The sequence below is a fragment of the Brienomyrus brachyistius genome, chromosome 18, assembly GCF_023856365.1.
Source record: "Brienomyrus brachyistius isolate T26 chromosome 18, BBRACH_0.4, whole genome shotgun sequence".
Classification (NCBI taxonomy): domain Eukaryota; kingdom Metazoa; phylum Chordata; class Actinopteri; order Osteoglossiformes; family Mormyridae; genus Brienomyrus; species Brienomyrus brachyistius.
Window position 1 is genome coordinate 9417854 of NC_064550.1, and position 12456 is coordinate 9430309.

Genomic DNA, 12456 nt, shown 5'->3' on the forward strand with positions numbered 1-12456 from the left:
AGAAGCCATCGATTTCTTGCAAATTCTGCTGAAATACGTTATATATATAAAACTGAGTTAAATTTCGAATAATTTTACAAGTTCATGCATTCAAAAATAGCAAATAGTTAAGTAATCCAAGACACAGCCTAATGTTTATGAAGCAGTACTGAAATCACGTTGTAATATAAAGACGTTTTAGTGCATTATTGGATAAAAGGCATTTATTTTGTATTTTAAAGATGATGCCTTTAATACGCAGGGCTATACACACACGATTCTCTTGGTTGTAATATGTACTAATATGATAGAATAGGCCTACATAATAATCTTTTGGTTTTCAACTTATTATTTCTGATATATTTAGTGAGCAGTTAGACTTGTGGATGACCGTATATCCTCATTGTTTTAGTTAAACGGTTTCTTGCGAGGGGTTTCTTAAGTTTGTTTCATAGTGCTGTGTTTGATTCAACCTGTTTCCTTGCATTGGATTATATTATTGTTATTATTACTTGTTTTGCTTATATGTTTTGCTTATAAAGGGAGATATTTATAGTGAAACTTAAGTATAATAAACTAGAATCCATTCATTCTCGTTATTTTGTATTTAATTGCTGTATCGTTCAATTGAAATATATGGGAAGGTATAGATTGTACTCTTCAATGAAATATAAAACACTTTATGCCTAAAAACCCTATTATACCTAAAATTGTAGCCTACCATTCTTTTTCTGTAGTCTTCAAGTTAAAAGTTCTGAATATTGTTTGCATTTTTATTAAGCTACATGAGTCAGTTTCAAGATAATAGTTTTGTCATTTTAAATCTCAAAAGTCATCTAATAATCTAGATGTCATTTCACCTTATGTTAAGCACGGGTATATTGTTTCTAACACATTATTTAACCACTCCGTTGGAGGCCATTTTGAATTTGCAAAATATGGTTTGTAAACGAACACTTTAAATATCGCAATATTTTCCTCAAGTGTCAGGTGTGCTACTGACCCATTATTGAAACTTACAGATCTCCAGATCTTTCTCGACTTCGTCTGCAAATATTTTAAATATTTGAAATGCTCTTGAAGTATAGTGGAGATTTCCCCTCTGTGTGTCACAGCTGTTACTCAGATGCATCTTAAGCAAAGAAAAGAAAAAAGAATCATCCTGGAAGGCATGTAAGGACATCGGTTAGTCAGCTGGATGTGGTGGCGCAGTAGACTGTGCAGGCATAGGCTCTGAAATTTAGATCACTGTCTATATTTCTGGCATCAAGTTTGTCAGCAACCTGTGGTCTGTTCCATTTCTGTCCATTCACCGAACTCCAATGGGCTCCGGAATATCCGATTGCCCTTCACAGCCAATGCAAAAAGCCCGCGTATATACTATATTACAAGGTTAATTAGTATACAGCAATAATCAAGGTTTTTTTATGTACACCAACGTAGTCTGGGAAGGCAGCCATAAATACTGAGCATTTTGAAGGCATGGTATTTTCAATCGCCCACCTCATGTATTTTTGTCCTTTTTGTTGTAATTATATATTTGGTTTGGATGCCTAATATGGAGAGCTGTGGCAGTCTTCCAAGCACTAATGATGCATTAATTATATTTCTCACTAAATCGTTTAGGCAGTAAGCTGTATGTATTCGTGACAGGCAGTTTGGGGGGGGGGGGTCAGGTAAGCGATCGTGTCCTGTAAGTCAGCGTTTTTCATTTGCTAATTAATAATTTATTTACAGTTTTTATAATCAGCTCTCCCCCGCGACCCAGTAGGATAAGCGGTTTGGAAAATGGATGGATGGATGGATTATCAGCTCTCGCGTTTACCTCGCTAGGGTTGTACAGTTGCCGGATTTTCCATTTGCTGACCCCTATTGGAGTCGCTCTTTCAGCCCACGGAGAACTGGCGCACCAGCTGTTTAGCAGTCAGATGCTCTGTGCTGGGAGCCCTGCGTGGGGCAACGTGCAGGAAGGCGAGCGCAGTGGTGACAAGTGGAGGAACACTGCATGTTAAAAGGGCGGGGAATAATAAACGGTGGCCCATCTCTTTTTATCTTGTCTGTTTGTGCTCATCTGGACGCAGTAATGTAGTTTTGGGGCTCAGCTACAGCAAGAAATGCGTGATTTTATTGTCTGTCTGCGTGCGGCTGCATCGCCTGGTGCTCTGAGATCTGCTATGTTCAAGGTGAACTTTGGTGTTTTCTGTCGTATCTTTGAGACGCCAGGCTTCTCGGTGATCCTAAGTGGGAAATATTCCTCGAAAATAATCTCCACTTGTGTTTTCTTTTCTATTTGATTTGTGTTTTGTTCTGTAGATGATTATTCCTTTGAAACCCTGAACAAATCATCCCTCTTCCATCCAGGGCGCACACGCACAATCACATACTATGGGTATTTTCTAAGCGTCAATTTGTCTATCACCTTAACATTTTGGGACTCTTGTGTAAAACACACGCCACATGGGGAGAACATGCAAACTCCACACATGCAGATTCAAATCCCCCCCCCCATCCCTGCATATGTGACGTAGCCTCTTATCACTTTAAAACGTACTAGGAATATTGTCATATCATGTGACCCCCCCCCCATTCAAAATTCTTGTGCATGAGAAGTTCTCTGTTCTGCAAACAAAAATTAACCAGCTGTTTTCAAATTCTCTTTTATTTTCCTTCTCATCACCTCATGTTGTTGGTCCATGTGCTGCGGATTACAAATAAAACAGAATGGCACCTAATACGACTCTCAGCAGCAAATCCCATTTCATTTTTGTTCCCCATCAACAAGGAATGAGAAAACAATGACAATCTACCTTCTGGTTGCTCATTGTCAAGAAGGAACATTCACAAATAAGTGTGTTTTTTTTTGTCTGTTTCCGATTATAATGACTGTGGCAGGCTGGGATCGGAATTCATTGACAAATGAGCAGCTTGAATAATCGTAACGGCTTTATTATTAATAACCAGAGAATGGGACTGAGGCCTATTGAGGAAAGGCAAACTCAAAATCTCTACACAAGCTACAAAACAAGAACACGGTCTTTCATTCAGCACATGAGAATTCCACCCTCGGCTCAGTCAGAGCCTGGAGCCGACTTTATTTCACTTCTAACAAGTCGCTCACTACAATCCAGGTATCTACCTTTCATTATCTGAGGGGTCTGTAGGCACAGAGCTGATGCGTAGAATTAAAGAAGATCACCACAAACCCAGCCCCTTGTCATTTTCCAGCCTCCCACTATCTTACAGGAATATAAAAAGACCTACTGGTCTGAAGCTAGATGTTTTACATATATGGATTTTCTTCTGTGTGATTTTTCATAAAACTAGATTCAGTGTTATGACCGATTTTTAGCCTTTTTGAAAGATACGACCTTGTGTCTAAGCCAGGGTCTAATCAAAGACATTGGTAAATGGACTGCATGTATATAGCGCTTTTCTACCCTTACGAGCATTCAAAGCGCTTTACATTTCATGCCTCACATTCACCCATCCACACACACCCATTCACACACCAGTGACAGAGGCTGCCATGCAAAGCACCAACCTGCACACCGGGAGCAATTTGGGGTTCAGTGTCTCACTCAAGGACACTTTGATGGGGTCAGGAGGAACCTGGGCTTGAACCGGCAACCATCCAGTTACCGAACAATAACACTACCTCCTGCGCCACCATCTTTCCCATTGGTGCTTTCGTGTGCATATAGAATGTTGTTTATCCTCTTAAGGCTTGCTGCAGAGAAGTGAAAGAAGTCAAGGTTCATTTAGAGGGTGATTTGACCTGCCCAGCGAAAGCAGATTTTAAAATGGTGTGATAAACATTCACGCAAGACTGTTTTTTGTTGTTCATTGCTATGAATAGTATGAAATATGAATAATGGTAAAATCCCATGGGATCCTTTATGAAATTCCAGGGAGGGATTAATGAACAGCGCTGGTGACCTTGAGAAGGAGTAGCGAGCCAACAGCACTAACGTTTGTGTAATGGCCGAAGGCCAGGTGTCTTTCAGAACGGCACAGATTTGCCATGGCAACCTTCCAGAAAAGCATGTTCTTAATTGTTCTCATAATAGAAGACCTGGAGGAGATTGTCATTTTTCCTGCTAAGGGGATGGACGCGTGGCTCACTCTGCAGAAAGTGGATCCTTGCAACAGTTAATATGCAGTATGGTGGAGAGGGGGAAAGGTGTAAAACCTGAGCTGGCACATTATTCAGGAAGGGACAGCCAGCTTGGTACCACCATGGATCATGTGTTTGTCGGAGGCTAAGGACTTTAGCAAAGATCAGCACTGGATTGAATCAGGAATGTTTGGGGAACACATGACGCTGTGATATGATGATATATTAGAGAGCCTTCCCATTTTGAAGGGCGAAATCCAGCAAATTGAATTCCATACGCGTCTCCCGCATGTCTGTACTCATAGCCTGAAGATGATTGGCTCACCTGCTGTCTTCTGAGATGTCTGATTGATGATTGATGAGTCAAACCATCCAGTGAAAGATTTAATCGCATGATATAAATCATTAATGGAAAAAAAGACTGAATGCTACCTTTATGGTGGAAGCCAAAAACAAGCTACTGTTTTTATAACAGCAGAGTAAGGACACACTTTTAAAGGATTAGATTTTTCAGCACAGTCCTGCTATAGGGTATAGAAACTGAGCGTTATAGGCCCATTCAATCACACACGGCCCCAGGCTACAAGATCAATCCCAACATGTTTTTGGAAGATGCGTGTGCCTGCAGGAGACACTCCAGCCTTCCTCCTGGCCTGAGTCCTCGAGTGACGATGACAGCTGGGGCAACAAATCAGAGCGCTGAACCTAAGTGGCCCCACGTCAGCAGAGAGGTGTATAAAGCAGGTCAGCATCCCTGGGAGATCTCGCCTGCTTCAGAGGACTCAGAGCTCTGAGACCTGAACCCACTTCTACAGCTGACATGCCTGAGACAAATTTAAGAGTCACTGGGGGCGCAGTGAGGTTCGGTGCCACTTATGGAGGCAACCGGGTCTTCTCAGGATCCCGGGGTGGTGGTGCTACTTCGGGAATGTCCAGATTGCTAGGGGCATCGGCAGGGGTGGGGTCGGGCCTTGGCTTCAGAAGTGGTCTGGGCTTGGGTGGAGGGTTGGGTTTGGGAGGTGGCCTGGGCTTAAGTGGAGGAGTAGGTGCGGGGGCCCTGGCTCTGGTAGGAGGTGCCGGACTAGGCCTCGGTGCCGGAGCCTCTGCCCTTGGCAAGATGGCAAGCTTTAGAGCAGGTGTGGCTCCACTCCGGGCTCGTCTAGGGGGGCGCGTCTTCAAAATCGGGGGATACGGCTACAACCCATCCTTCCTCAGTTCCACGACCACCATTGATGCAGGCGTCAGTCCTCTTCCTGCCATCGACCCCTCGCTGCCATCTGTAGACGCAGTTCAACTCACCCGCATGAAAGAGAAGGATGAGCTGCAGGCTCTTAATAACAAATTCGCCTCTTTCATCGACAAGGTAGGTTGTTCAACAGCATTCTTACACATGTAATGTGGGGCACTCCGAGCTATTGCCTTAGTGTTATTTAGAGCTTAACAGATGCAACTCCATGTATACATATTATCCTACTCTGAATATTCAGCAACTGGATTTCTGTTTAGGTTTATTTATCTTTCAAGCACGAGTATTGAATTGTGTGCAGGTGAATATATCTTTGGAATTTCTCCTACATCCATGTTTTGATTAATCTTTACATGACACAGTCTGATCTGTGCTTCCTTCAAAATGACCCCAATTTCCCCTTTACACTTTAGCTCCACATCACTGATCTCCTTTTTCATTGTAGCTTCGATAGTGAGGAATTGTTTTACATACAAGACATGGAGAAATGATAGATTCACCATGTAATGTTCATGTTAGAGAAATGAGTGTAAATCAATATGAGATTAGTTATACCAAATGTGATGGGCTATGTACTGCACAGTGTCATTCAACAGCAAAACAGAATCCAGAATGCAGACAGTAAAGGTTTTTGCTATTCTGACCACATAGCATTTAAATGACAGCCGGGAAGCAGGAGAATTAAATGTGGAGGCACTCATGACTCCCCGGCACCGGCAATAAATCTTCTGAAAAACAGCATTCGTAGAACGTAGCGCCATTGCAGTAGGTCTGAGTGCTGCTGGACCGCTGAAGGGTAATCTCATTAATTAAAGCCATCTATCTGCACTGTCAGGGATACTCTCCGCCCAAGCATGCTTCTTCAGTGTATGTCCTGCATGTCTTAATATATAACTATAAAACTTAAGATGTGTTTAATAATTCAAAAATGAACAGTATCCATTTGCTGTGTTAAATTCCACTCATGAAAATGTTTGTGATTTGACTACGGGCTGCGTATTCCATTTTTTTTCTTCCACTGACAGGCCCGAATGCTGGAGCAGCAAAACGCTATTCTCAAGGCGAAGATCTCGATGTTCACCAACCCAGACCAGGGCGGACCTGCCAGCACATCCATCCTCCTTACCTCCGCTATTGGGACTTACAAGACTCAGATCGACAACCTAACCACAACCAAGGAAGCTATTATTGCTGAAATCGAGCACTACAAGAACATCATCGACGATGTTCAGTCCAAGTAGGTTTGTTTGTCGTTTCTTTGCTTCCAGCTGTACTACATGTAAGGCAGTGATGGACAAAATGCCACTCCATGAACCATTTGCTGTATTTTGTGACTGCACTAGATGGCGCTATTTATTTGCATTGGGGCATGATTTGTTTGAACCAAGAGCACCACCTAATGGGGTCAAAAAATACAGCAAATGGTTCATTAAGTGTCAATATGTCCATCACTAATGGAAGGATATGTGGAAAATCTCAAGTTCCAAAAGGTTGTTTAGTTTGACTATTGCTTTTTTTTCCTTAAAGGCTTGAGGAGGAAACATCTCAGACCAAGACCTTAGAGACCGACTGGACCAATTTAAAAGAGGTTAGTCTTTCTTATTCTCTCCAAAAATATACACAGTATTTAATATGTGCTTCACCTTTGAGAACACTTGTCATCATTTGCTCAAAATGTTTTCCTTGTATGTTTGTCTACAGGAGGTGGACAATCTATACTTGACCATTTTTGAGCTCCAGACCACCATTGGTGGATTGGAGGATCAGATTGCTCTGTCCAAGCAAGTCTATGATGCTGTAAGTGTGTATCAAGATTAAACCTTTGTAGTTCTGCAATAGCTTCTCAAAATAACTTGACTTCAACCATTAAATATAGTCCCCTATTTACAGATGTTGCCTGTACTTCATCTTAGATTCATGTTATGCGATTTCCTGAAAAAAAAATCCCTGAAGCGTAATTTCTATCTAATTTGCCCTCATTGTCAACCCCTTGTTAAAATTAGCATGATAATTCAGGCTATTTTAATGCAACCCTTTAGCAAAACTGACAACGTTGATGTATAAACTGTGGACTGTAATCACATACACTGTTATATAGTGTTACTGTATATGTGTATGTGTATCAGTTCAATTAATTTCACTAGTTATATATGTATACTGCAAACCACAATTAGCATGATTGCAATTTTCATCCATCACTATGGATTTTAATGTAATTTACTTTGCATGTCACTTACGTAATTTTCTCTGTATATGATCCATGAAAAACACGGGGGGAAAAAAACTAAATCCACAAATAACGTTTCCTTTCATTTCCCAATGACACTAATGGAACGCAGAAGCCAGTGAAGGAAAATGATGGTGGAGAAAAAAAAACATTTTGAATAAGCGCTTCTCATTTCCTTATGCGCCTGCCGAAAAGGAATCGCTCGCAGTTTAAGCGCCTAGTACGTTATAAATGAGATGTGTCACCGTACAAGCCCCACAGAGGATATGCTCCGCTACGGCACTCTGTACTATTAAAATTCCCTCCCATCTGACACTCTCCTGTCTTCCCATCAATCACGGAAATTCAAATGCTCCAAAAGCTTCTTCTGTTAAAATCAATCAAATACTCACAGTGCATGTTAATGAGTGTGTTGCGATAAAGGGAACTCCGGCCCTTTGTACAGTATCGCTACTTTTATGTGTATTTAAATCTCGCTTGAGTGGGGAAACAGCTACAGTTACGTGTTTATGTTGATACTGATTGTTCATGTCGCCGAAGTTGTTTGACGTTAATTATTTGTTTTTTTCCCCTGTGCTTCCAGAAAGTGAAGGAGGTGAGAAACATTGTAACAGGCGGCGTGAAATCAGCCTTCTCCATCTCAGTGGACAACACGGCCCAGGCTCAGGATCTGACCTCGGCGCTGGCCGAAGTGAAGGCGCATTACGAGTCGCTGGCCCAGAATAGCAAGCAGGACGCTCTCCTGTCCGTCCAGGACAGTGTAAGGCTGCTTCTCCCACACCACTCCGGCAGCTAAACCCTACCGAGGCTGACATCTCTAATTAGAATAAGCGAGCTAAATCAAATAATAAGACACACATTTATGATCCAGTTACTATGCTGAAATGCTTTATCCGCTTAATGCATTATACTGTCTGGTATAATTTCCAGTAATTGTAAAATACATTTGCGATTTGCCGATGCAAGCATTTCAAGCAATGGCTTCTTCCAAACACCAAAAGGCAAAGTGAATTATTAATAAGATCTGTTAACACACACCCCTCCTTAGCTGAATACTACGATAATGAACCCTGGTGCTGTCATCTCTATTTCGGCATGTTATTTTTAATCTTAAAAGCTGTGATCTTTCTCTTTTTCCATGCAATAACATCTTTGTAAGCTGCCGTCACTTCTGTCTTCCTGTGCTTTCACTCACAGATTTAGAAATCTAGGTGCGTTCTGCTAATTTATTCATGTTGTCGTCAGTTTTCTTGACGCACGCTTATTTGACCCTTTTTAAAATTTGCCCGCTTTTATATTTCAAAGTAGCTGTCTCCATCTAGTGGATATTCACAGTACTACTGTGCAGGAGAGTTTTATTATTTCATTAAGCTTGAGCAAATTCTACTGAGACAAACGTATATTCTGCATTGTGCTGAGCACGTTTAAACACGACTGATATGCTTTACTCAATAATGACGTCCACTGTGATTTATTAAGAGAAAAAAAACATCAGTACCTGGTTTGAGATGTGTATGATTACCTACGGATCTCCCTGACTCCTTTGCAGCTCTCCATGATGTCTGTCAGCACTCAGCCCAATACCCAGTCACTCACCAACGCAAAGGAGGAGCTTCGCGTCTACAAACTGCAGATCGACTCGGTGCAGAGGGAGATTGACAGGATTAAGTCAGCGGTATGTTTGTGTACTGAGACAGACCCCAAGCAAAGAAAACACCTTAAATCAGCCTGCACCAAAAAAAAACAATAAATGAGTATCTTGCTAGTTGTTGAAGAACAACAAAAAAAAAACGTTATGCTTATTAAAAGCATCGTATTTACATATTGCACTTTTGGAAACCATTTTGTGCTGGTGGGGGTTGGCTCCAGAACAACATAAAATACCAGCGGAATTCCAGCCAAAGAACATTTAAACAGTATCTCATGACCAGTTAAAGCATATACTTCTTGCTGTTTTCTCTATTACAAAATGTAATACCTTTTTTGAAAACAGAAAATATACTACGAGTATTTATGCTCCAATGGTGCTCCATATAGGGCTTTCTCTTCAGTAAAGGGCTCAAAGCATGCCCCAAAGCATGCCCCAAAGCATGCCCCAAAACAATCCAACATTGCCATCTAGTGCAGTCAAAAAATATAGCAAATGGTTCACGAAGCTTCATTTAACCTTTACTGATATATAACCTACAGAACCATCAACTGGAGTCTCAGGTAGAGGATGCGGAGGCCCATACCAACTCACACACTGAGACGTACCAGGATCAAGTCTTAACCCTCAAGTCACAGCTTGATGACATCAGAAAGGTACGCCGACGGACATGAGCCTTTGACCTCCTCCTGCCTGCAGATTAGCTTCTCTAGGCATCCCCTGTTACAAACTATATCAGTGATTCCTGACCCATGGGTCATGACCTAAATTAAGGTCATGGCAATTTCTGAAAGGGTTGCGAGGCAGAGTTGGAAATGTAAGCATTTTAAAACTAGCAAGCTCCTATGCTGATCCACAGTCAGATTTCCCAGCCCGTCATAGAATTAACCTATATAAATGAGCCTTAGGTCTGCAGACGCACTCAACCAATCCAAAAAGCCAAACCACAGATGCTTAACTTAAAATCACTGGCACATCCAATCAGATTTGTGTGACAGGCATTGATTGGCGTAAATTGCAGGGTGCACTGCGTGCTCGAGCATAGCCTTAATTTAGACCTATATTTGATATAGGGTCATGACTGAGCTGGCATGGTAAAAATTGGGTCACGATACAAAAAGGCTGAGAATCACTGCTGACTGCTGACTGTGAACTTGAACCATCTCACATATCTTGTTGTTCACCTGCATTTATAAACACGTCCGGTGTCATTTTTTACTGTATATTGATTTTTCTGTGGCATCATTCTGTTTCAGCAAATCGCTCAATATGGCCAAGATTACCAGGAACTGCTGGCAAGCAAAATGTCTCTGGATGTGGAAATCACAGCTTATAAGAAACTCCTGGACAGTGAGGAGAACAGGTGAGGAGCCATCACAGCATCTGCATAACAAACATCTGTCCCTGTTTGCATAAACACTTGCTGGGATGCTGGGATGGTAACAGTTTATGTACAAGAGGACAGGATGAAAACTTACCTTGCGTGTCAGTTTGAACATGTAACCCACTGAATATAAATGCAGTGATATACCAGTGATCTGCTCCCTATATGTGCTCTACAGTTATACATAAGCCATTATTACTATGCAAATTAACAATTAATTGGGCCTGTTATTTGTGGCTGTATGGTGCAGTGAGAACACTTTAAGAAATAAGTGCATGTATTTAATGATATGTAGGGGAGTGTTGAACTCCGGACCCCCCACAACCTAGCAAAGGACAAGTGGGTTTTGATAATAGATGGACGGATGCTGGACATATATGGGTTTGAATAGCTGCGGGACAACTTAAATAATAGGTCTAATTTAAAGAGCAAGCATCATTCAGGTCTGTGACTATTTGGGATGTTGTGCTTATTGTTCTTCAGGCTGAAGTCAGGTGGAGGTGTCACCGTGCACATGACCAAGACTGCAGTAGGGGGCGGAGTTGGGGGCGGGGGTGGGGCCGGCTTCTCCCTGGCAGCTGGAGCCGGAGGACTGGGTGCCGGTGGAGGACTCGGATTTGCACTAGGCTCAGGCTTTGGCCTCGGGGGCGGTTATGGTGGTCTTGGTGCTGGACTGGGAGGAGGCCTTGGTGCCGGACTGGGAGGAGGCCTTGGTGCCGGACTGGCACTGGGAGGAGGGCTCGGCCTGGGCGGGGGAGGCGGCAGCCTGATGTCATCGAGCCTCAACAGCAGTGCACGTGAGTGAAGTCAGTCATCAGTAGTTAGTTTATAGGTACAGTAAAAAAAACTCAGCAACAGCTGAGGGAAAGAAGCACATTTTTTGTTTGCTAGTAAGAAATCTAGCCATGTTTTACATCACCTATTAGCAATATATTTTTTGCACTCACTGTCAATGTTTTGAATGAGTCTCTTCTCTTTTCAACAGTTTCCTCCACTGTCTACTAAGCACCAGCTGCAAACCCACATACCAGACCTGCACTGCATCACTGCAAAAATGGGAAAAGCTTCCACTAGGGGCGCCAGTGTCGGCTTAATATTAACACAATGCATATCTTCTTCACCTGTTTCTTTTTTATAGCATACTAATCACAAATGCAGATTTGTTTACTTCTGATTGCACAATTCCACAGAAATTAAATCAAACTTATCCTCTAAAGACGTTGATGCATCATACAATGGATATTTTATAGACCTTTTCTAAACATATATCCCTCTTGTTATTTCAGAAGATATTCTGATGATGTATTCTGACATTTACAATGGTATTTCCCAAAAAATAATACTTCAGCTGAAAGCTGATCTTATTAAAAAATGTCTTACAAATCCTGTCAGCACAGCACGCACACAGAAGTGCAAAATCAAGGAGTTAAGCACAAAATGTTCTGCTGTAGTCTAGGTATAAATACAGGATTTGACGGTATTGCCAATTAAATGCTAAATCTGTTAATGTTCAATTTCACAGTTGTTATATGTGGAGTTCATTGGCTGGCTGAGTAAAATGCTGAATTTTAATAATTCTGACACATTCACTGTGCAAAATTATTACTGTAGAGTGATACGTTAAAAATGTCCACCTGTATACCTGTACTCCGGCTGTTTTATCAATAAAATGACTGCAAATAGCAAACTAGCAATTTCTAGAAACACCTTCCTCTGAACTTCAGTGATGAACAAATGAAGATTCATAAACCACTTGCTGTATTTTCTGACCCCACTAGATGGTGCTGTCTGTTCAAAAAAAGGGCTCAGAGCAAACCAAGAGCACCATCTAGTGGTGGCAAAAAATACTGCAAATGGT

At 41.8% G+C, this 12456-nt stretch overlaps 1 protein-coding gene across 1 annotated transcript; it reads left to right on the plus strand.

Moving 5' to 3' along the window:
- The first annotated feature begins 2615 nt into the window (after positions 1-2615).
- Positions 2616-12288, plus strand: si:dkey-183i3.5 (uncharacterized protein LOC566445 homolog). The gene is made up of 10 exons (XM_048983216.1): positions 2616-5456; positions 6365-6576; positions 6867-6927; positions 7041-7136; positions 8150-8326; positions 9116-9241; positions 9757-9870; positions 10471-10577; positions 11082-11395; positions 11584-12288. The coding sequence occupies exons 1-10, from the start codon at positions 4914-4916 to the stop codon at positions 11601-11603; spliced, it is 1770 nt and encodes a 589-aa protein (XP_048839173.1). The 5' UTR covers positions 2616-4913; the 3' UTR covers positions 11604-12288.
- Positions 12289-12456: the final 168 nt, after the last annotated feature.